Source organism: Trichomycterus rosablanca, chromosome 9 (assembly GCF_030014385.1).
Source record: "Trichomycterus rosablanca isolate fTriRos1 chromosome 9, fTriRos1.hap1, whole genome shotgun sequence".
NCBI classification, from domain to species: Eukaryota; Metazoa; Chordata; class Actinopteri; order Siluriformes; family Trichomycteridae; genus Trichomycterus; species Trichomycterus rosablanca.
Window position 1 is genome coordinate 40,337,437 of NC_085996.1, and position 25,189 is coordinate 40,362,625.

A 25,189-nucleotide genomic window follows, 5' to 3' on the forward strand; every position below is an offset into this window, starting at 1 on the left:
TCCTCTCTACTGAGGAGCTGATCAGGTAGGTAGGGGGAGCAGGGTGGGTCACCAGGTTTTCAGACTCTGCGTCTATTGTAAAAAGCGTTGTCTAAATAAATTATGAAGTGAAGGTAAATATCAGTTCTAACCATCACTGCCTGTGGATTTCAGTCCTGCTGAGGTCTGACGTGGATTGCTGGATTGTTGTTTGGTTACAGTAAACCACGTCTGTCTCTTTGTGTCTCAGCCTCCCAATTTGTCCTACTTCTGACAGCTGAATTACTTCCTGCTATTTTCAGGCTTTTGAGGAGAACGTCACGCTCTGATGTACCAAACAGAATCACGTGGAGATCACATTTTATGCTCAGTGTTCCACAAAGGCGGCTGAATGAATCCCAGCACCGATTTACTCTCACTGAGCTGCCAGGAACCCGTCACGGGTGAACGAGTGACTTAAATATCTGCCGTTTTCACATACAGTACCTGTTAGCAGGATTGGGATGGGGGCGTGTTCCTTCTGTGTTCCATCAGCGTTCCTTTTAATGAGACTTTAATGCTTCTCTCTTTTTCTCCCAGTTTAGTTGTAGCCAGTTCCTCTTCCTCTGCTGGAGACCACGATGGTGTACGAGGAGGGTATATTCTTCCTTCTTATTCGCCGTACTTTTGTGGATCGGCAAGTGAGGTCAGTCTCGCTCACGGAGAGTCACGCGCTGATCTGTACAGGCGCCTCGGGCTACAAACCAAGGTCCTTAAACAGCCTCGAAGACCCCGCCCACTTTTTAGTCCCGTCTATTCCCACCCAGTAGACTAGAGGACGATTTTGTCTGCTGTACTGTCTGCACTGCCGATCGTGTCCACTAGAGGGCGCCCAGCCGACTTCACTCCATCATAAGTGAAGATTTATGGGTATAAATAGAGATATTTTTAAATCAAACACACAACACAATAAAACAGATTCATATCAAACTAAAAGCTGATTTATTTTAGTTTTATAGCTCTGATAGTGGAACAGATCTGAACTGTAAACGTGAGTCTCTTCATGACCTGCTCCACTTTCCCCCACTATATAAACCAGAGGCTGAAGGATGAAGGAATCAGGAACAGTGATGATGATGATCAGCGCTCGACTGAATCACAGGAGCAGAAGTATGAAATCTGGTATCTAGGACACACTGATCCCAGCCAGATCCTCCTGTCGTCTGTTTAATGTGGGTCACCTTAAGCCAGGAGCCTAAAAAAGGGAAGTGGCCGCATGGGGGGCGCACGGCAGAACTCCAGCACACCAAAACCGGAGCGAGCTACAATACAGCAGGTCTGTAACCTAATAAATAAAAGGAACAAGGCTTCTAGCAGCAGTCCATATCGGGGTTTACTGCTACACCCATTCATAACAGGTGTATAAAGTTGATTTTATGCTTCCAAGTTCAGCTAACAACTGAATAATAACTGGGAGCAGCGATTCCTAAAGTTACTTGAGCCCACAGGACCCCCACAGAGCAGGTATTATTTAGGTGGTGGATGATTCTCAGCACTGCAGTGACACTGACATGGTGGTGGTGTGTTAGTGTGTGTTGTGCTGGTATGAGTGGATCAGACACAGCAGCGCTGCTGGAGGTTTTAAACACCTCACTGTCACTGCTGGATTGAGAATCGTCCACCAACCAAAAATATCCAGCTGACAGCGCCCCGTGAGATGAGCGACTCAAACAGCAGCAATAGATGAGCGATCGTCTCTGACTTTACATCTACAAGGTGGACCGACTAGGTAGGAGTGTCTAATAGAGTGGACAGTGAGTGGACACTGTGTTTAAAAAAATCCGGCAGCGCTGCTGTGTCTGATCCACTCATACCAGCACAACACACACTAACACACCACCACCATGTCAGTGTCACTGCAGTGCTGAGAATCATCCACCACCTAAATAATACCTGCTCTGTGGTGGTCCTGTGGGGGTCCTGACCATTGAAGAACAGGGTGAAAGGAGCTAACAAAGCATGTAGAGAAACAGATGGACTACAGTCAGTAATTGTAGAACTACAAAGTGCTTCTATATGATGTGTTACATAGTGTTACGTAGTGCTTTTCTCTTTTTTATAGTGAGGTGAACATTCAGAATCTCCTGCAGTGTGACGGTACTAAAAACAAAGTATAAAATATAAAGATGTATAAAATAAGTCCTTCAGGTTGATGGTTTTCTTTAGAATTTAATGTAAGAACATCAGAAGAAAATGAGAAGCTTACCTTACCGCTGGGTCAGACGTGGGTGTTTCGTTCTGTTTGGCGTCGCTCAGTGAAACATCACTCGTCTCTCGTAACCCTGACTAACTGAAGACCGTCTGTAAAGCTGAATGAGCAAATACTGAAGCACAACGCTGCAAACAGCTTTTCTTTTCTTTCTGTACACGTCTTTCTGCTAACAACAAAAAGTGCTATCATTTATTTATTTATATTCTTACTGAATCTGCCAGATCTCACAGTCAGGAGGAATCAGATTATTTTATTATCAGTGAGATAAAGTGACTCGACTGTACCAGTAAATCCGGGGTAAAGTATTTAGGTGGGAAGAATGAGGAGTGGATAAGAGGGGCGTGTAGGCGTCACAGATCTATTACCCCTTTTGTCATCATGATAATGTACGCCGGCGTTATGTTAGCGTAGGCCGCTTCCTCTCGTCGAGACAGACGTTCCTGCCGAGTCCCTCATCCGTCTTAATTCCGTCTGCCGTGACAGACAGCGGCGACAGCGCGGCTTCATCATCGGCTTCTCCAACGCCGACGGAACATCCGAACGCCGATGATGTCTCTGTTTCCGTTCTGAGAGCTCCCGAGAGGTGCCACTTAAAATAAATAAATAAATAAATAATAAATATAAAATAAAGATGCTACGTATCACCGTGAGCGTTTGTTCCTGCGGTTCGGCTTCAGGAAATATTACATTCCTGTTCCTAAATCCTCAGCCGTGACTCCGAGGCTTCTGTATTTATTAGGTGAGAATAATGTAAAGCACAAACGCGTCGTTCAAGTGGAGCCTAAAACTGAGAGAACATCTAAAACTAAAAGTTCATTTTAATTTTCCTTAATACGTTTTAACGTTTTATCCTGGTCATTAATTACATTAATTACAAGAAACACTGGGAATGAGAGACGAATAGCTTGGACAGGACACCAATCAAGACTAAGTAGCTCAGCCGAGATTCAAACCCGGATTCCTGAGGTGGTAGGCGAGCACAACAGACCACTGCACCACTAGAGCACCCGTCCACACAGGTCCACACCGGTCCATGAGCTTTGTGGACATTCTATTTCAAACCCATAGGCATTTAGGTGCAGTTTTTTTAGCCCACGACCAACCAAACACCCACCTGACAAGTTTTCTGAGCAGGTGATCTGATCAGGCAAGGTTTTTAAGCGCCAACTGTGTTAGCTTAGTAAGCTTAAACGGCGGTGGTGGGCGGGGACAGTCGATGACATCATTGCCGTCTAACTAGAGTGTCTCAATAAACTGATTCTAAAGTTCGATGTTAACGCTAACAGACTCGTCGCTCACGCTGTGTCTGATTTAGCCTGGCGCAGCCTAAACGACATCAGGGACGGAGGACGCGTCCACTGATCGCACCATTCAAACAGCCACAGTGCATCTATACATATTAAAGAAGGCCTAAGATTAGCATTCCACTAAACAAGTATGTGCACCGTGTGTGTGTGTTCATACAAAAGAGCGAGTGTGTGTTCTGGAATCAATCTATTTAAACCCCAGCAGTAAATGCAACATGTGGGTGTTGCATCCACAGCAAGAGCGTTCTGATAGATCACGTTCCTGTTAGCATGCTAATGATCTTGAGCAGGCATCAGGAAAATTGGCACCTCAGTCAGGTGTGTGTGTGTGTTCTGTAGATGTGGGTGTGTACGGCGTGTGTTCTGTAGACGTGTGTGTACGGTGTGTATGATGATGGATGAGGCTGTTATGAGACGAGTCGGTCCTTTATTCTGTGTCATCGTGAAGCGACTGAGCAACAGCGGCTACGTTTACACGTCCAGGTTTCTTCCAACCTGACTGGATTTATCCTGATCATACACTATATATACAGTGTATCACAAAAGTGAGTACACCCCTCACATTTCTGCAAATATTTCATTATATCTTTTCATGGGACAACACTATAGACATGAAACTTGGATATAACTTAGAGTAGTCAGTGTACAGCTTGTACAGCAGTGTAGATTTACTGTCTTCTGAAAATAACTCAACACACAGCCATTAATGTCTAAATAGCTGGCAACATAAGTGAGTACACCCCACAGTGAACATGTCCAAATTGTGCCCAAATGTGTCGTTGTCCCTCCCTGGTGTCATGTGTCAAGGTCCCAGGTGTAAATGGGGAGCAGGGCTGTTAAATTTGGTGTTTTGGGTACAATTCTCTCATACTGGCCACTGGATATTCAACATGGCACCTCATGGCAAAGAACTCTCTGAGGATGTGAGAAATAGAATTGTTGCTCTCCACAAAGATGGCCTGGGCTATAAGAAGATTGCTAACACCCTGAAACTGAGCTACAGCATGGTGGCCAAGGTCATACAGCGGTTTTCCAGGACAGGTTCCACTCGGAACAGGCTTCGCCAGGGTCGACCAAAGAAGTTGAGTCCACGTGTTCGGCGTCATATCCAGAGGTTGGCTTTAAAAAATAGACACATGAGTGCTGCCAGCATTGCTGCAGAGGTTGAAGACGTGGGAGGTCAGCCTGTCAGTGCTCAGACCATACGCCGCACACTGCATCAACTCGGTCTGCATGGTCGTCATCCCAGAAGGAAGCTGACGCACAAAAAAGCCCGCAAACAGTTTGCTGAAAACAAGCAGTCCAAGAACATGGATTACTGGAATGCCCTGTGGTCTGACGAGACCAAGATAAACTTGTTTGGCTCAGATGGTGTCCAGCATGTGTGGCGGCGCCCTGGTGAGGAGTACCAAGACAACTGTATCTTGCCTACAGTCAAGCATGGTGGTGGTAGCATCATGGTCTTGGGCTGCATGAGTGTTGCTGGCACTGGGGAGCTGCAGTTCATTGAGGGAAACATGAATTCCAACATGTACTGTGACATTCTGAAACAGAGCATGATCCCCTCCCTTCGAAAACTGGGCCTCATGGCAGTTTTCCAACAGGATAACGACCCCAAACACAACCTCCAAGATGACAACTGCCTTGCTGAGGAAGCTGAAGGTAAAGGTGATGGACTAAACCCAATTGAGCACCTGTGGCGCATCCTCAAGTGGAAGGTGGAGGAGTTCAAGGTGTCTAACATCCACCAGCTCCGTGATGTCATCATGGAGGAGTGGAAGAGGATTCCAGTAGCAACCTGTGCAGCTCTGGTGAATTCCATGCCCAGGAGGGTTAAGGCAGTGCTGGATAATAATGGTGGTCACACAAAATATTGACACTTTGGGCACAATTTGGACATGTTCACTGTGGGGTGTACTCACTTATGTTGCCAGCCATTTAGACATTAATGGCTGTGTGTTGAGTTATTTTCAGAAGACAGTAAATCTACACTGCTATACAAGTTGTACACTGACTACTCTAAGTTATATCCAAGTTTTATTTCTATAGTGTTGTCCCATGAAAAGATATAATAAAATATTTGCAGAAATGTGAGGGGTGTACTCACTTTTGTGATACACTGTATATATATATATATATATAGCGGTGCTTGAAAGTTTGTGAACCCTTTAGAATTTTCTATATTTCTGCATAAATGTCACGATGGGGGGCTTAGGACGAGACAGAGGGGCGGACACACGCAGAGATGGGCAAAACTAAAGATTTATTAATTAGAAAAGACAGTACAAACAGAAACCAACAGGACTAAACAAGGAGAAACACAGCTAAACAAAACTAACAAAACTGAACAAGGCTAATCAAGGCTAAACAGGGCGAACTAGACTAAACAGGGTAAACTATACTAAACGGTAAACTATACTAAACAGGGCAAACAAGGCATGACATGGCAAACATGGCATAACCAAAACTGGTACCAGAAACCCAGAAGCCAGAACCAGAATCCCTACAGAGCCAAACAAAAGTCGAATAGTTCCTCAAGTCTGTGCTCCAGCACACCTCCTAAATAGAGGGCAGCTGGAGATAATTAGTCATGGGGAACCTATCGTGAGAGGGGGTGTGGCAGGAGACTGAGGAGAGAAGGGCGTGGCACACTGGAGCACAGGAGCACACAGAGGCTCAAAGTGTGACAATAAATATGACCTAAAACGTCATCAGATTTTCACACAAGTCCTAAAAGTAGATAAAGAGAACCCAGTTACACAAATGAGACAAAAATATTGTACTTGGTCATTTATTTATGGAGGAAAATGATCCAATATTACATATTTGTGAGTGGCAAAAGTATGTGAACCTTTGCTTTCAGTATCTGGTGTGACCCCCCTTTCAGCAATAACTGCAACTAAACGTTTCCGGTAACTGTTGATCAGTCCTGCACACCGGCTTGGAGGAATTTTAGCCCATTCCTCCGTACAGAACAGCTTCAACTCTGGGATGTTGGTGTGTTTCCTCACATTAACTGCTCGCTTCAGGTCCTTCCACAACATTTCGATTGGATTAGGATTAGATCAGGACTTTGACTTGGCCATTCCAAAACATGAACTTTATTCTTTGTGCTTAGGGTCGTTGTCTTGCTGCATGACCCACCTTCTCTTCAGATTCAGTTCATGGACAGATGTCCTGACATTTTCCTTTAGAATTCTCTGATATAATTCAGAATTCATTGTTCCATCAATGATGGCAAGCCGTCCTGACCCAGATGCAGCAAAACAGGCCCAAACCATGATACTACCACCACCATGTTTCACAGATGGGATAAGGTTCTTATGCTGGAATGCAGCGTTTTCCTTTCTCCAAACATAACGCTTTTCATTTAAACCAAAAAGTTCTATTCTGGTCTCATCCATCCACAAAACATTCTTCCAATAGCCATCTGGCTCGTTCACGTGATCTGTAGCAAACTGCAGACGAGCAGCAATGTTCTTTTTGGAGAGCAGTGGCTTTCTCCTTGCAACCCTGCCATGCACACCACTGTTGTTCAGTGTTCTCCTGATGGTGGACTCATGAACATTAACATTAGCCCATGTGAGAGAGGCCATCAGTTGCTTAGAAGTTACCCTGGGGTCCTTTGTGACCTCGCCGACTATTACACGCCTTGCTCTTTGAGTGATCTTTGTTGGTCGGCCACTCCTGGGGAGGGTAACAATGGTCTTGAATTTCCTCCATTTGTAAACAATCTGTCTGACTGTGGATTGGTGGAGTCCAAACTCTTTAGAGATGGTTTTGTAACCTTTTCCAGCCTGATGAGCATCAACAACTCTTTTTCTGAGGTCCTCAGAAATCTCCTTTGTTCGTGCCATGATACACTTCCACAAACGTGTTGTGAAGAGCAGACTTTGATAGATCCCTGTTCTTTAAATAAAACCGGGTGCCACTCACACCTGATTGTCGTCCCATTGATTGAAAACACCTGCCTCTAATTTCACCTTCAAATTAACTGCGAATCCTAGAGGTTCACATACTTTTGCCACTCACAAATATGTAATATTGGATCATTTTCCTCAATAAATAAATGACCAAGTACAATATTTTTGTCTCATTTGTTTAACTGGGTTCTCTTTATCTACTTTTCGGACTTGTGTGAAAATCTGATGATGTTTTAGGTCATATTTATGCAGAACTATAGAAAATTCCAAAGGGTTCACAAACTTCCCTCCCCGGTTCCCCTGGCAACCGCCAAACCAAGACTCGTCCATTGGATCACCAGACGGAGAAGCGTGATTCACTCCAGAGAACACGTCTCCACTGCTCTAGAGTCCAGTGGCGGCATGCTTTACACCACTGCATCCGACGCTTGCATTGCGCTTGGTGATGTAAGGCTTGGATGCAGCTGCTCGGCCATGGAAACCCGTTCCATGAAGCTCTACACACTGTTCTTCAGCTCATCTGAAGGCCACATGAAGTTTGGAGGTCTGTAGTGATGGACTCTGCAGAAAGTTGGTGACCTCTGCGCACTATGTTCCTCAGCATCCGCTGCCCCGCCCTGTCATTTTACGTGGTACCACTCGGTGGCTGAGTTGCTGTCGTTCCCAATCGCTTCCACTTTGTTATAATAGCACTGACAGTCGACTGTGGAATATTTAGTAGTGAGGAAATTTCACCACTGGACTTGTTGCACAGGTGGCATCACGGTACCACGCTGTAACTCACTGAGCTCCTGAGAGCGACCCATTCTTTCACTAATGTGTGTAGAAGCAGTCTGCATGCCGAGGTGCTCGGTTTTATACACCTGTGGTCATGGAAGTGATTGGAACTCCTGAATTCAGTGATTTGGATGGGGGTGTGAATACTTTTGGCAATATAGTGTATCTAAATTTCTGCATCAATTATGTATAAAAGTGAGTAAAATAAAAACACACAAATAAAACAGTTTTATTAAACACATGAAATGATCAATACAGTCCAGCCGGGGAAACGAAGCTCCTGGTTATATTCAGGTTCAGGTGATGCAGCGCTGCAGTAACAGCAGCTTATAAAACGTCTTGATTTAAAGTAAAATAATTTAGATTCATTCTGATCTCAGTTTTTAGGTCCTAGAGAAAAATAGCGACTTAAAACATAATGATTCCTTCACCACACTTCACAGTTTTAAAGACATTTTATTGATTTTGTTTAAGGTTTATGTTTCAGCTCGTCTCATAAACCAGACGGAGAAGGTCGAAGTGTCTTCAGGACTGGACAGGACAGACGAGGTTGTTGACCTGTAGATAGCAGGAACACAGAATAATAAACTGACAGTTAAATAACAATTAAACAGAATAAAAATGTGTTAAACGTGAGCAGAATTCATTTCCAGACTCACTGTAGATCGTTGATCGGCTCAGTGACGGTTTAGGGCTGTGTTCCGTTTCCTGCCAGGTATCAAGGTGCCCAAATCTGGTTGCTTTTGTCTGTAGGTTAGAATAGTTTCTATAGGACAATAACCCAAAGCATACACCCAAATCCATCATTAGTGGTAAATCCATGTTTTAGGAAGAAGAGTTTAGTCTCCAGATTAGAAGCATGTTTGAAATGAGGTGATGATTATTATTCTGAGATTAATTCTTTATTAAGCGACTTTCTCCAGCGCTCACCTTTCTGATCTGGTGTGGTGGTGTACTGGTGGTACACTGATGGTTCACTGATGGTACACTGATGGTACACTGATGGTACACTGATGGTTCACTGATCATGCACTGATGGTGTACTGCTGGTTCACTGATGGTACTCTAATGGTGTACTGATGGTACTCTAATGGTGTACTGCTGGTTCACTGATGGTACTCTAATGGTTCACTGATGGTACTCTAATGGTTCACTGATGGTACTCTAATGGTGTACTGATGGTTCACTGATGGTACTCTAATGGTGTACTGATGGTTCACTGATGGTACTCTAATGGTGTACTGATGGTACACTGATGGTGCTGAGGAATTGAGATGATCTGAACCTCAGCTGGAATTCTCTGGATCTGGTTCTTGTAGCAGACCTGTGCTGTGGTGCTGTAAATAATGAGGTGAGATGAATTTCCATCATGTGTTAATGAGATATCAGGATAATAATCAGGATAATAAAGATCTAACGGGTGAAACGGATGAAACGCAGCGTGAAAAACGTCTGGATTATTCAGTCCACCGACTCGTCAAGATGATCCACAAAATATCGCTGATCTCCACCAGTCCTGCTGACTTCCTCCAACATTACATGGAAGCAAACATCAGACCCTGATATGCTCACCTGTGATCCGTCTGCTAAATCTATACAGGTGCCTGTAGAATAAACACACATTAATAATTAATAATTCATCACAACACGTGATCTGAGCTACATGCTAATACAGTCTCTTAGCTAAATCCATTGAGGTCTGTTTCTATCTCTTCTGACTGACCTGGACTTACGTAGTTCTTGAGGCTCTCTGGAAACCAGTGGTGCTCCAGGATCTTCTCGAGGCTGGGCCGCTTCTTTGGATTCTTGCTCAGGCACCTCCTGATGAGATGACGGCAGGCTGTGGGTGCAGTACAGATCAGAATCCTGATGGAAACTGTGTGTACACGGGTTTAAATGTGAACGTCCTGCATCTTCTTACCCTCAGACACACCAGGTTTGAACTTCAGGCGTCCAGCAGTGATCTCCCTCTCGTTCCAGAAGGGCAGCTCTCCACACACTAAAACGAACAGTAAGATGCCCAGACCCCAGACTGTTGCAGGGCAGCCATGATACCTACCTCGCTTGATCCATTCAGGTGGAACGTATAACATGGTGCCTGAGTAAAAGTGAGAGAGGTCAGTGAGGGTCACACACAGCTTCCATCTGTGTCTCATAACTACTGACCTCTGAGGTACAATTACCTGAAAATCTCCTGTAGGGGCTCGACTTGAGCAGGTCCCCACACCCAAAATCAATGAGCTTCACTTCTAATCTGTCCAAAGACACCAGCAGGTTCTCCTCCTTGAGGTCTCGGTGAAGAACCCCTCGATCCTGGCAGTGACGTGCAGCGAGAACCACCTGACGCATGATGATCTGAGCCAGAGGTTCAGGAAGGGCGTCGTCTCTGTGGTACTCGAAGAGGTTCACGCAGAGGGCGGGTCGCTCCAGGATCAGGACGAAACACTCTGGAGTGTCGAACCATTCCAGAAGCTCTAGGACGTGGTCACAGCGAGGTGGCCTGGACGCCATCAGCATTAACGCCACCTCTTTTGGGAGGCTGTTCTTCTCTCCAGGCTAAAATAGAAGCAGACGTGGTTAGTGTGGGATTGGAACCAATAATCAACAGACCTAGTGGCATGATAGATAGACAGATATAGACAGACAGACAGACAGATAGATAGATTGAATCTTAACAGACAGACAGATAGATGTATTGTGGGCAGTTGTAGTCAAGTGCTTAAGGTTTTGAACTAGTAATCGAAAGGTCGCTGGTTCAAGCCCCATAACTGCCACATTGGCACTGTTGGGCCCTTGAGCAAGGCCCCTAACCCTCAATAGCTCAGACTGTATACTGTCACTGTACTGTAAGTCACTTTAGATAAAAGCATCTGATAATGTAAATGTGATCTGTATCTGGATCCTGACTCAGTAAGGTGTGTTAGTTAATGTTAGAAAGTTTATGGACACCTAGTTTTGGTCTGTATTTGGTTTTTTATCTGGATGATGCTGCAGTATTTCACAAGTGTAAACATGTCACTTACGATGGTGATGAATTCGTCGTAGGTCGTCTTCAGGACGATCTTTATAGCGACCTGTTAAACACGCAGAACAAAGTGAATAAAATCATAAAGGAATATAACGGAGCAGCTTGTGATGATGAACACTTCTGGTGTCGTGCTGAGCAGAGCCGAGTAAATATTTCACCTCTTGTCCATCAGTCCTCCGGAATCCTGCGTAGACCGAACCACAGCCGCCTTTCCCCAGGAGCTCCCCCATCCTGTACCGTCTATCAAAGTCCTCTGTAAAACAGGGCGTGTTTTTAATCTGATATAAAGTCTACTATTCTCAGTTATTAATGCAGCAGTAGAGAAGATGTGAGGCTGGACCGACCTTTAGAAGGAGAGCTGCTCCTCCTCTGGACTGAAGTTCTGCTCTTATCAGCAGCTACTGTTTACACAAACGTCATTAAATCACTGTTAGTAATTGATCTCCAACACGTCAGATGTAGAACAACTGTATAGAACACGTGTGTCAAACTCAAATCCGACCCGCCACGTCATGTTATGTCCCGCGTGAGCTTAAAAGACGTATGGCTGACCTGTGTGGATGGAGTAGCTGGAGAACATGCTCAGTTCCTCCTCCAGGCTTTCTCCGATATGTGGCGTCCATCCAGCTCCGACAATCTCGACTTAAAAGAGGTATTCTGTGTTAGTATTATCACTTTACATCTTACACACAATCACAGAGTAAATCTTTATTAGAAATGAGTTCTACATCAAACCTGAACTGGATCCTTCACTCAAAACTTCAATCTATTACATTTAATATTTCATTCTGAATAAAAACGCTTCTAGTGGTCGTGCTGTATCGTACTCACCACTGTGCAGTAGAGACGCATCGGAGAAGGAATCGTCCTCGGCAGCAGGTTCGAGTACAATCTCACCAGGACTCATCTCAGCTGTACAGAGGCAGGGTCAGAAGTGGACGGTCAGGGGTACGAGGTTTAGGGTGGAGCAGGAATTAATCAGAAAGAAGAAGAAAGGTGGAACAGATGATTAAACAATAAAAGCGTTCTCGTTAGAGCCCGACCAGGGTCTCGAACCCACCTGAGGATCCAGAGACTGATTTTAGACGTAGCGAGTCTCTCTCGGCGTGTTTAGATCCTCGAGATTCAGAGCTGCTGAATCCTTCCTGCTCTGCTTTTAGATCCACCACCTTGTTTAACTGGGATGTGATGGAAATGGAGTTTCACCAGACGATGATGATGAGGACGACGGCTTCCTGTCCGGCTCCTGTCGAACACACGATACAGACGAGGTGCACTGAGATATTATTATTATTATTTTTATTATTATTATTATTATTATTATTAATATTTTTTAAGCTGGAAAATCCATCAACGTCACAAAATGAACAAACGAGATGAAATGACGGTGTTTAGAAGGTGAGCGCTGGATTATGGGACGTCATTTTCTTACATTTATTTCCCTTTTAGTTCTGATCCCAGCATCTCTTCTGTTATCACCAGTTTTAGTTTCGATGTTCTGTGTGGTTCTGATCCGGGCGTTTCTTCTGTTATCACCAGTTTTAGTTTCGATGTTCTGTGTGGTTCTGATCCCAGCGTCTCTTCTGTTATCACCAGTTTTAGTTTCGATGTTCTGTGTGGTTCTGATCCGGGCGTCTCTTCTGTTATCACCAGTTTTAGTTTCGATGTTCTGTGTGGTTCTGATCCCGGCGTCTCTTCTGTTATCACCAGTTTTAGTTTCGATGTTCTGTGTGGTTCTGATCCGGGCGTCTCTTCTGTTATCACCAGTTTTAGTTTCGATGTTCTGTGTGGTTCTGATCCGGGCGTCTCTTCTGTTATCACCAGTTTTAGTTTCGATGTTCTGTGTGGTTCTGATCCCAGCGTCTCTTCTGTTATCACCAGTTTTAGTTTCGATGTTCTGTGTGGTTCTGATCCGGGCGTCTCTTCTGTTATCACCAGTTTTAGTTTCGATGTTCTGTGTGGTTCTGATCCCGGCGTCTCTTCTGTTATCACCAGTTTTAGTTTCGATGTTCTGTGTGGTTCTGATCCCAGCGTCTCTTCTGTTATCACCAGTTTTAGTTTCGATGTTCTGTGTGGTTCTGATCCGGGCGTCTCTTCTGTTATCACCAGTTTTAGTTTCGATGTTCTGTGTGGTTCTGATCCCGGCGTCTCTTCTGTTATCACCAGTTTTAGTTTCGATGTTCTGTGTGGTTCTGATCCGGGCGTCTCTTCTGTTATCACCAGTTTTAGTTTCGATGTTCTGTGTGGTTCTGATCCCGGCGTCTCTTCTGTTATCACCAGTTTTAGTGACGATGTTCTGTGTGGTTCTGATCCGGGCGTCTCTTCTGTTATCACCAGTTTTAGTTTCGATGTTCTGTGTGGTTCTGATCCGGGTGTCTCTTCTGTTATCGTCAGGTTTAGTTTCAATGTTCTGTGTGGTTCTGATTCGGGCGTCTCTTCTGTTATCACCAGTTTTAGTGACGATGTTCTGTGTGGTTCTGATCTGGGCGTCTCTTCTGTTATCACCAGGTTTAGTTTCAATGTTCTGTGTGGTTCTGATCCGGGCGTCTCTTCTGTTATCACCAGTTTTAGTTTCGATGTTCTGTGTGGTTCTGATCCGGGCGTCTCTTCCGTTATCACCAGTTTTAGTTTCGATGTTCTGTGTGGTTCTGATCCGGGTGTCTCTTCTGTTATCACCAGTTTTAGTTTCGATGTTCTGTGTGGTTCTGATCCGGGCGTCTCTTCTGTTATCACCAGTTTTAGTTTCGATGTTCTGTGTGGTTCTGATCCGGGTGTCTCTTCTGTTATCGTCAGGTTTAACGACGATGTTCTGGATGGTTCTGATCCAGGCCGCTCTTCTCTCCTCTGAATCAGCCTGTAATACACATTTTTTACACACACACACACACACACACACACACACGTGTAAACATGTACACAACACGTGCTTTATCATAAATACGTCATAAATAAAGAATTAAAATGAATTTTCATGGCTGATGATGAACTAAAGTCACCTTGTAGGTGAAACCACCTTAAAGCAGAAACGGCGTCCGATGCTCTTATAGTGTTCAGCCGTGCACAGACGTAGATCCTCCATCACCACTGTGGGGGTCTGCTGGGGGGGCAAATAGTTCATCAAACATCTTTACCTTAAAATAAAATACCAGTTTATATCAAAGCACGAGCAAAACGACTCAAACTTTCACACACAAGTCCTTACAAGTGATTCTTTAGATACAGTTTGAGTAATTTCTCCTTTTTTATTTATTTATTTATTAGGATTCTCATGTTTTACATGAGACTAAAATATCTGCAGCTCCACGGGACCATGGACGCATTAACAGGTTTCCCAAACATCCTTATGGGGAAAAATACCTCAAAACTCGACGTCTTTAAAACTCAACACCACTCCCAGAACCAACTGACTTTAAGTTTCAAGGTACAGCTGTAAATATTTATATATTCATGGTTTACACTGCGCTGCTTATTTTAAATACAATCATTAATATTTTATTGCTTCTATCATTATATTCACTCCTGCTGGATCATTTGAACTGGAATCAGCAGTGTAAACCACCATCACTCCTGACAAGCAGCTGAAAAAGCAAAAGTTTACTGCAGATAAAACATTTTATTTGATATGAAGGACATGTGACAGACCTCAAACTTCCTCTGGTACATGAGCTGGTTGTTCTGGATCAGGAACCAGCGCCTGAAGAACAGAAATAATAGAAATAAAACAAGTGCATAATACTGTAAATATACTTGAACTTGTACATAATACAATAATTTAATAACAGATCAGATGGAAATCATGATTGAACACGACATTGATCAGTCTGAGTCACAGTACAGTTGTAGGAAATATGTAGGACGTGATCACTGTGATGATTAGAGGTGATTAATTAGTACTTAAATGATTGATCATCTGCTCTCTCTCTCTACAGACCTGTTCCATGTTTTGAAGACGTTACTGCCCCTCTTGTGCGAATATCCCTCCATAACGATCTGCTTCTTGGCCTCCACGCCGCCCTTCGATTGGGCTTCTCCAGCACAAACGTCCTGGAAGGGCTGAGGATGAACTCGATTGTGCGGCCAGCGCAGACACGGGATACCCAGAAAGCGCTGCGTTGGGGCGGGGCGGTGGGTAGCACATCTCTTCTGTTCAGGAGCCATGATGAGAGTGATGTGCACACACTGAAGGTTAAACTCAACTGAGCTCTCGTTCCATAAGCGCTCACTGTTAGAACCCTGGGTGACATCAGACTGATGATGTCACAATGGCACAAGGAGGCAGAGTGCAGAGGGCTGAGGTGGAACGTCACCATCATAGCAGTGTACCTCTATATTACCAAATATGGACGTGTCTGAACGTTATCATTTGTTCATTTATCATTAAGTTATTAAAATGGTTTTAACCCCCCCCCCCCCCCCCCCTCCCACACACACACACAGTTTATTAAATATAAGTGTTTATTATTTCTTTTATCTGTGCCATTAGTGAGCATTACTGTAACCTCACCTCAGGTGTATAAAGAAGCTGAAAGCCATGCTGAAGTAAAAGTCGCCTTTTGGAAGATTACTCGAGTAAATGTCTTAAAGTATCTGATGTTTAATGTACTTCAGTATAAAAAGTAAAAACGTAAGCGGTCAGAATTTTGAAAAATATGAAGCCTGTAAAGCACCTTAACAATGGAGTCGACCCCAAACCTACAGAAAAACCAGGTCTTCACATCATTTATAGAACAAAACACATTTTCTTCCCTCTGAACATGATTTGTGCCAATTTACCTCATTTTTACCTCATTGCTCGCCCTAAACTGCCCCCGTCCCAACTTTTTTGCAATGTGTTGTAGGCCTGAAATGCATGTGTGTGTATGTTAAGAGTTAAAATAAAGTGGAAGACAAAGCATGAAATATCTGTAAAAACTGGGACAGTATAGAAAATGCAAATAAAAAGACACATTCAAGTCGTAGATAAACGCCGTAACCTACAACCACAGAATCCATTTAAAGCAAAACTGAAGAGAGTTTAACAGAGCGGGGGGAGCTTTTAACACTTTAATGATCTGATTTAGTTTGAGTCTCTAAATATTTGGTTTAAAATAAGCTGTATTAAAATAATCTAGTTTGGCTCGTTTCTGCTCCCTGATTGACGTGTTAAACTCAAAACTAGTGATAGATGACAGATGAAGATGTTATTTTAAGAAAACACCAAACTAAAGCAAATGGCAGGTGATTCCACCCACCCACTACACAGCTTCTCCACTCTGCTCCCATCAGGAATGAGACTGTGGAGTCTCCAAGCCAAGACCAGCCGACTGGAGGACAGCACCATCCACCAGCCTGTCAGGATCCTCAACTCTCTTCCTGTTCTGCCCCTATTCCCTCTTCTGCCTCCTGCCCCCCCCCACCAATACCAAAAACCCTACATCCCCAATATCTATTCAATGCACACATCACTTTAAACTATCTATAAATCATTTCATTTGCACTGCCGTTGTAATTGCACGGATTTGACACAAAGACTTCTGAATCTGCATTGTCACTTTAAATGTCTAGGTTTTTAATATTGGGACCTTTATTTTTCAATTGTTATATTTTAGTGCTATATTTTTCATACTTCTTGTGTCAGTGTATATATATTTGTGCTTTAGTGTGTTTATTCTAGTGTGTTTATTTTATTTTTATATTCTTTTATTCTAGGTGTACACTGATGTTGGACGAGAAGCCCTGGCTCACAGTCTCCACTCTAATTCATCCCAGAGGTGTTCTATCTATCGGGTTGAGGTCAGGACTCTGTGCAGGCCAGTCGAGTTCTTCCACACCAAACTGGCTCATCCACGTCTTTATGGAGCTTGTGCTTTGTGCACTGGTGCGCAGTCATGTTGGAACAGGAAGGGGCCATCCCCAAACTGTTCCCACAAAGTTGGGAGCATGAAATCGTCCAAAATCTCTTGTTATGCTGAAGCATTAAGAGTTCTTTCACTGGAACTAAGGGACCGAGCCCAACTCCTGAAAAACACCCCCACACCATAATCCCCCCTCCACCACACTTTACACTCGGCACAATACAGTCAGACAGGTACCGTTCTCCTGGCAACCGCCAAACCCAGACTCGTCCATCGGATTGCCAGACGAAGAAGCGTGATTCGTCACTCCAGAGAACACGTCTCCACTGCTCTAGAGTCCAGTGGCGGCGTGCTTTACACCACTGCATCCAACACTTTGCATTGTGCTTGGTGATGTAAGGCTTGGATGCAGCTGCTCGGCCATGGAAACCCGTTCCATGAAGCTCTACACACTGTTCTTCAGCTCATCTGAAGGCCACATGAAGTTTGGAGGTCTGTAGTGATGGACTCTGCAGAAAGTTGGTGACCTCTGTGCACTATGTTCCTCAGCATCCGCTGACCCGCCCTGTCATTTTACGTGGTACCACTCGGTGGTTGAGTTGCTGTCGTTCCCAATCGCTTCCACTTTGTTATACCAGCACTGACAGTCGACTGTGGAATATTTAGTAGTGAGGAAATTTCACCACTGGACTTGTTGCACAGGTGGCATCACGGTACCACGCTGGAACTCACTGAGCTCCTGAGAGCGACCCGTTCTTTCACTAATGCGTGTAGAAGCAGTCTGCATGCCGAGGTGCTCGGTTTTATACACCTGTGGCCATGGAAGTGATTGGAACACCTGAATTCAGTGATTTGGATGGAGGAGTGAATATACGTTCACTTTATTTAACAATCTGAGGAAAATCTATCGTGGGATACAGAGCTCCCATGGCCGATGACGTAGCAGGGAAAACGCCCCCAACTGTTCACCACAATATATACCAACAGAGATACCATCAGCCAGATACAAACTCCTCGTGTGTGATTCTGGCCCTGAGTGTGTTTCGGGCGTGTCCACCGCTTCTGTCCTCGTGTTGTGTTGTATGAATGCGTGAGCTGACCTCGTGCGTCTGCACTATCAGATGTAGGATTCGCCGCTGACCGATTGAGAAGATGCTCTTTAAAGATACGATAGAGGTTCCAGTGGAAGGAGATGGACGTGTCTCAGTTCCTCACAGTGTGGGTGTAAATGTCAGTGGAGAAAAGCTAGAGTAACACGTGCACTGTAGCTGTATCATCACGGGCTGTTTATTATTTATTTATTAAAATTCCCGTAAGAAATGCACAGAGACCAGTAGTTCAGTAAACGTCCACTAGGTGGTGCACGTCCCTCTGTTTCCCTGAGTGAGAGGCTTTATTTTATTTTATTTATTTTTTTATTTTGTCGGGAGGCTCGCTCTGTTCTCGCCTTTTTCTCGCTGTTTATGCTTCGCAGTAAATGAAATTTCTCCCCAGTTGTGCAGTACGTTGTTCATTTTACTGTTGATCATACACCGATCAGCCATAACATTAAAACCACCTCCTTGTTTCTACACTCACTGTCCATTTTATCAGCTCCACTTACCATATAGAAGCACTTTGTAGTTCTACAATTACTGACTGTAGTCCATCTGTTTCTCTACATGCTTTGTTAGCTCCTTTCACCCTGTTCTTCAATGGTCAGGACCCCCACAGGACCCCCACAGAGCAGGTATAATTTAGGTGGTGGATGATTCTCAGCACTGCAGTGACACTGACATGGTGGTGGTGTGTTAGTGTGTGTTGTGCTGGTATGAGTGGATCAGACACAGCAGCGCTGCTGGAGTTTTTTAAACACCTCACTGTCACTGCTGGACTGAGAATCGTCCACCAACCAATCCAGCCAACAGTGCTCCGTGGGCAGCGTCCTGTGACCACTGATGATGCTGTGACCACTAGCAGCAATAGATGAGCGATCGTCTTTGACTTTACATCTACAAGGTGGACCGACTAGGTAGGAGTGTCTAATAGAGTGGACAGTGAGTGGACACGGTATTTAAAAACTCCAGCAGCGCTGCTGTGTCTGATCCACTCATACCAGCACAACACACACTAACACACCACCACCATGTCAGTGTCACTGCAGTGCTGAGAATGATCAACCACCTAAATAATACCTGCTCTGTGGGGGTCCTGTGGCGGTCCATGTAGAGAAACAGATGGACTACAGTCAGTAATTGTAGAACTACAAAGTGCTTCTATATGGTAAGTGGAGCTGATAAAATGGACAACAAGGAGGTGGGCTTGATGTTATGGCTGATCAGTGTATGTGCATGTTTAGCACTTTTTACGAACCAGCACTCCCCCCTTTAGAATCGTGTTCTGGACTTCGACCTGATCCTCCTTCCTACACTTACGAGCTTGGGCTGTGAGCTGTATCGGAACCACTACCTCCTGTCTCGTCTGGTTCATCACATGTCTACATACTTTTGACCGTGTAGTGTACATGTACGTCTGGTTTAAGCTACAGAGTAGAACAGAACAGATAAGTCGTGACTCTCACTGATTAATACAGACGTTCTGCACACGTATTCATTTTATTGCTTCATAATTCCGTCCCCGCTGCATAACCAGACAAATAAAGCTAATTATCCAGCGCGCGGCCGGCAAACGCTCAGCGCGCTAATCTAGCGGAAAAACGCTTCCTTTCAAATGACTGTAGCCTAGCGTGGCTTAGCGTTCGTTATAATAACATAAACGGCGTCGGGACGAACCGAGCTCATCCCGCATCCTGCTGCTTTTTCTTTATTTGATCCCGGGATTAAACAAACCCCCCCCCCCCCCCCCCCCCATATCACACACACCCAAATCAGTCTAATTATTAAACGAGGCGCTCTCGTCGTGCTCGCTGCTAACACGAGTATAAAATCAATTATAGAGAGTCAATTTACTCACAACGATAACAAACGTTTTCAGACGGGATTTATTATTTCAGCTTCAGCAAACCTGGTGACCCGCCCTGCTTCCCCTACCTACCTGATCAGCTCCTCAGTAGAGAGGATTCTAATCAGACATGCACTCATAATCAGATTATTTAGACACTCTACTACATTCTTAGATCTTAGTCTTAGAACAGAAGGTACGACTTTTGTACCGGCCATTCCTGAGACATGGTGCCAGTGGTGCTAGTGAGGAAGACGTGGCATGTGAACACATCAGTCACAGTGCAGTAGGTATGACCCCAGTGCCGGTCAGTCCCTGGGACGGGCGTGTGGCCCTTGAGGTCAGTTTCAGTAACGGTGGTGATTTCGGGTGTCAGTGACAGTTTAATCGCCGTCTAACTCGAGCGTCCTGAGACAGAACCCATGTCCTCTGTATCGGTCACTCCCAGTGAGGACGGCGTGGTCTCTGTACCAGTGAGTCCCAGTAACAGGAGCGTGTAGGTGTGGCCCCGCCTCGGGAGACGTGGTGTCCGCATTATTCAGCCCCAGTGATAAAAGGCGTGAACGACAGAACCCTGGTGCGGCTCCTGTAATCAGTCTCAGGGAGGATTCGGCCCCTGTGGGGTCAGTCCCAGTGAAGAACAGGGACGGGTTTCTGGAGCCGTCAGTCCCAGTAAAGTGCTGCTACTGGTCTATAAATCACTGAATGGGTTCGGCCCAGAATACATCTCAGAAATGTTTAGAGAATATAAACCCAGTAGATCTCTTAGATCGATGGACTCAGGTCAGCTAGTTGAGCCCAGAGTCCAAACTAAACATGGTGAAGCAGCATTTAGCTGTTGGGCTGCATATAACTGGAACAGACTGCCAGGAGATATTAGATGTTCCTCAAATGTAGAAATCTTTAAATCCAGGTTAAAAACTTTTCTTTTTTCTTGTGCCTAAGATTGAGCTCGAAATTTTTGCTATTACCCTCATTTTACCATATTTCTTTTAGTTTTTCATGCGCTTAATAATTTTTTATAGAGTAGTGTATGAGTGTTTGTTGCTTGTTTTAATTTTATATTCTCTAAACTGTATGGTATATTTTACTATATTTTCCTTTAGTCTTCATGTTCTTAATTGTAACTAAATGTTTGCAAGAAGTCTTTCTGAGGTTCTAGATCTGAGGAATGTTTTACCGCTTTTAATTTTTCCTTATGTAAAGCACTTTGAATTGCCACTGTGTATGAAAGGTGCTATACAAATAAACTTGTCTTGCCTTGCCTTGCCTAAAGAGGGCGCAGCCGCTGGACCTGTCGCTCCCAGTGAAGGAACGATCTCCAGTACAGTCAGTACCAGTGAGAGAGGTCGAGGACTCTGTCAGTCACTTTCAGCTCGGGGGAAAGAAACACGACCGTCCAGCCGTCAGTCCCAGTGATGGACGTCCAGTTTTAGTCCATTTCTATTTACGCCCGTCCCAAGAAAAAGGAGACAGGGGGTCTGTGTGTAAACCTGTCTCTCTCTCTCTCTCTACACACAGACACATTTCCCATCATCCTACACTCCTGAGAAAAGGGCGTGTCTAAATCCTTAGCTCCCTTAAAATGCTCCTACCGAGGCGCCTTAATTCTGAGTGATGATCTGACTGAATGACGAGGGAGCGTCCGTGTGCTTCACCTTTAACATAAAGCTGGTGTCCACATACTTTTGAGTGTGTATTTACAGAGCCGATGTTGAGCGCTGCTGTTATTATCGCATCCATCTGCGCCGCTAATAGAGTGATTCATCAGAATTATTAATGTCTGATAACGCCGGGCCGAATCAATTACGCGCCTCCCGTCGCCGCGTCGTGCCGCCGTGGGTGGACGGGATCTGCGAGGGCGGCGTTCGGGGACCGGAGAGCGCTGGAGAACGGCGTACACGCGGCGAGCGCTCGGCGCCTGCAATTATCCAGCCAGTCAAAACGCTGTCACAATCAATTCCATTAGCAATCAGGCACAATGCACGGCGGAGCCATCCCGCGCGGCGTCTTCATTAGCCGGGAACGGAGCGGGGCCCAAGCCGAGGGGGGAGGGGGGGGGTGTTTACCAGACGAACCAGAATAAGCGAGGAATAAAGAGTGTCAGGTTTGGGGGGGGGTGGAGGGTTTGTGTGGTGCCTACAGGAGCTTGTTTGCATTGGCGGCGTAGGCACGGCGGCTTTGTGTGCGAAACTCCCCGCATCCTTCCAACAGCCAGCGTTTAGCGGCGGGAGCTGCAGGCGCTTTCTTTTCAGCGCTGCTATGAATAGCCCTGGTTGACATAATGCTTGTGCGGCGTCCCCTCACACATGTACCGACCCCCCCCCAGCACGGTCTCGGATCGTGAGCGGCGTACGCGCGGCATACCGCTGCTTCCTCGCCATCACAGCGCCGCTATTACAGCGCCTCTGTTCTACAGCTGTAGCGCGGGGGCCCGAGGTGAGGCGGCGACATTCACGCCGCGACGCTTAAACACTCGGATCTGATTCAGTTCCTTTCAGATGAACTCAGCGACCAGGAGAGAGCGAGAAACGTTCAGAGGATAAAAGCCGCCGAGCTGCATCTCCTCTCATTACTACCAGTCTGGAACGCCGTTCTGCACCCAGGCGTTTATAACCGACCCGTCTAACCAAACCATTCAGAATCTATCAGACACGTTTATAACCGACCCGTCTAACCAAACCATTCAGAATCTATCAGACACGTTTATAACCTACCCGTCTAACCAAACCATTCAGAATCTATCAGACACGTTTATAACCTACCCGTCTAACCAAACCATTCAGAATCTATCAGACACGTTTATAACCTACCCGTCTAAAGAAACCATTCAGAATCTATCAGACACGTTTATAACCGACCCATCTAACTCAACCATTCAGAATCTATCAGAGACGTCAGGGAGTAATGTAATAAAATACAGTCCAGTAACAACAACAAAAAAAGCATTAATTGTATCTTAATTATTATTATTATTATTATTATTATTATTATTATTATTATTATTATTATTATTATATTATTATTATTATTATTATTTGTTTTTTATTATTATTTTTCATTACTATTATTATTATTATTATTTATTATTTATTCCTTTTTTTCTTATTATTATATATAACATTTTTATATATCATATTTAAATTTTTATATATTTATTTATATTTTAATATATTTATTTATATTTTTATATATCATATTTATATTTGTATATATCATATTTATATTTTTATATATTTATTTATATTTTGATATACTGTAATTCCATTTTTTATAAATTTATTTATGTTTTATATGTTTATTTTCATGTTATATTTATATTTTATCGACCTCTTTACCTAAAAAACACCACACAAGGATTCACGTTTTAATAAAACAAATCGCTGAATTCAGTTTAGAATCGTCGACCATCACCTGTGACAGTGGGGACAGGACCAAGTAAAAGGGTCACCTAAGTCGCTAGCTGAAACAAAGCAGAAGAGAGCAACCACGGCAAGTCACCCAGCTACTCCATCCACCAAGGTCCCAACATGCAGTCGAGGATTGAAATCTTAACTTCTAAGCTAAACAAAAGTAGAAATATAATTATGCAATAGGAGTTGATTCCAGTCAAACAGGAAAAGTAGCTAGTAAGAGCAGCGGGATCGCAGTAATCACAGCGCAGTGAGACGCTTCCGTGATACACAAGCAAGCTCAAGGATAGCACATTTTAAAAAGCAGCTAGCTTTGTAAGATTAATAAAGAAATTAACAAGAAACACACACCGGTTATACAGTCTTAGCAACTGAGAGTTAAGGGCCTTGCTCAAGGGCCCAACAGTGGCAATGTAGCAATGGTGGGGCTTGAAACAGTAACCTTATGCTTGCTCATCCAGTACCTAAACCACTAGGCTACAACTGAACTCAGAGCATGTTTAGGGATTTCAATAAAGGGAATCGACCCGACACAAGCAGTATATTGTGGTACCCTGTAACTCAACGTCCCCTAAACTCAAAATCTTTGAAACTCGACGCTCTTCATGGAGAAATTTGTTCCCTTAAACTTGACGTGTTCAGTCTTTTAAAAAAACATATTTATTTATATTTAAATTAACAATAAACAGCCGTTTTGTTCAGCGCTTGGCTTGAGCGGTAAAACGTCACCAATGTGGAAATATGAGACTATTCATGATGTTGGAATACCGTATTTAGTTCAGCACCGACGCATTCACAGGCGTTGCACAAAACTTAACGCGGAAAAAAAGTGGAAAAGCGGTTTTGTCACTTCTCATATGAATGCGCCGGTGCTAATGGGAATACTTCAACATCAGGCATCTACAGCATTAAGAAGCATCAGGAAACAACAAAGAAGTAAAACTGAAGTGCAGCTTTTATTGTATTTTTATTGATGTTTAACTGTTAGTAATTGTATTTCAGTGTGTTTATATTATATTTGTGTTATTTTCAGTGTTTAAGTGTCAAAAACAACCTCATTATTTTACATGAGACGCATGGACGCATTAACAGGTTCCCCAAACATCCTTATGGGGAAAAATACCTCGAAACTCAACGTCTTTAAAACTCAACACCACTCCCAGAACCCCAGAATTAACAGACGTCCAGTTTCAAGGTACCGCTGTATTTCAGTCCAAGCAGTGCTGCATTCGTGCCACAATCAACAGTAATTGAGTTCCAGTCTCAGTCCTGTACTGAATGTAGAGATTGCATCTCGGTTCCTCTCCACAGTCGGAACACTTCAGTACTTTTATGTAGTGCAGGAGGAAACTTCTCCAGGTTTGAACCTTCCAGACGTGAAGCTGTGAGGCCTTTCTCAGAAAACTGCTATGAAAGAGAAGTTCAGAAGCGGAGAGAAGAAAGCGCTCGGCTCGCCGCCGCCACCCGGGAGAGGAGCGCCCGACGCCTGACGCGCCGAGACGTCAGGAATATAGGTCGACTTTTGTACCGCAAAACAACCCGGCGTGTAAAACCAGGCGGAGAGAGAGCGAGCGCGTTCTTCACTCTTATAATTACTGAAATTATTTCAGCACTGCGCTGAACTGCTGCGCTGAATCATGACCGCTTCCCTTTTCATCCAAACACTGAAGTAAACGGCCTTCCCGCTGCTGGCTCGTTCTACAGAGTAAAAACCGACTTAATGACGCCGTTCTGAGG

The 25,189-nt window shown here is 44.3% G+C and overlaps 1 protein-coding gene across 7 annotated transcripts; it reads right to left on the bottom strand.

Annotated features, from left to right (window-relative positions):
• Nucleotides 1-9,167: 9,167 nt before the first annotated feature.
• On the bottom strand, nt 9,168-13,004 carry LOC134320172 (serine/threonine-protein kinase pim-2-like). 7 transcript variants are annotated; one of them, XM_063001495.1, is made up of 12 exons: nt 12,698-12,715; nt 12,326-12,541; nt 12,097-12,177; nt 11,818-11,907; nt 11,610-11,666; nt 11,424-11,518; nt 11,261-11,311; nt 10,421-10,793; nt 10,159-10,335; nt 9,971-10,077; nt 9,810-9,841; nt 9,168-9,574 (listed from the first exon to the last, which is right to left on the bottom strand). In XM_063001495.1, exons 3-11 carry the CDS (start codon nt 12,170-12,172, stop codon nt 9,830-9,832), a joined length of 1,038 nt encoding a protein of 345 aa, XP_062857565.1. In that variant the 5' UTR covers nt 12,173-12,177; nt 12,326-12,541; nt 12,698-12,715; the 3' UTR covers nt 9,168-9,574; nt 9,810-9,829. The 7 variants fall into 7 exon arrangements, with proteins under 7 accessions (XP_062857565.1, XP_062857563.1, XP_062857562.1 ...); XM_063001493.1 differs by having other exon boundaries at nt 9,961-10,077; XM_063001492.1 differs by having other exon boundaries at nt 9,656-9,841; nt 9,961-10,077.
• Between the last annotated feature and the right edge of the window lie 12,185 nt (nt 13,005-25,189).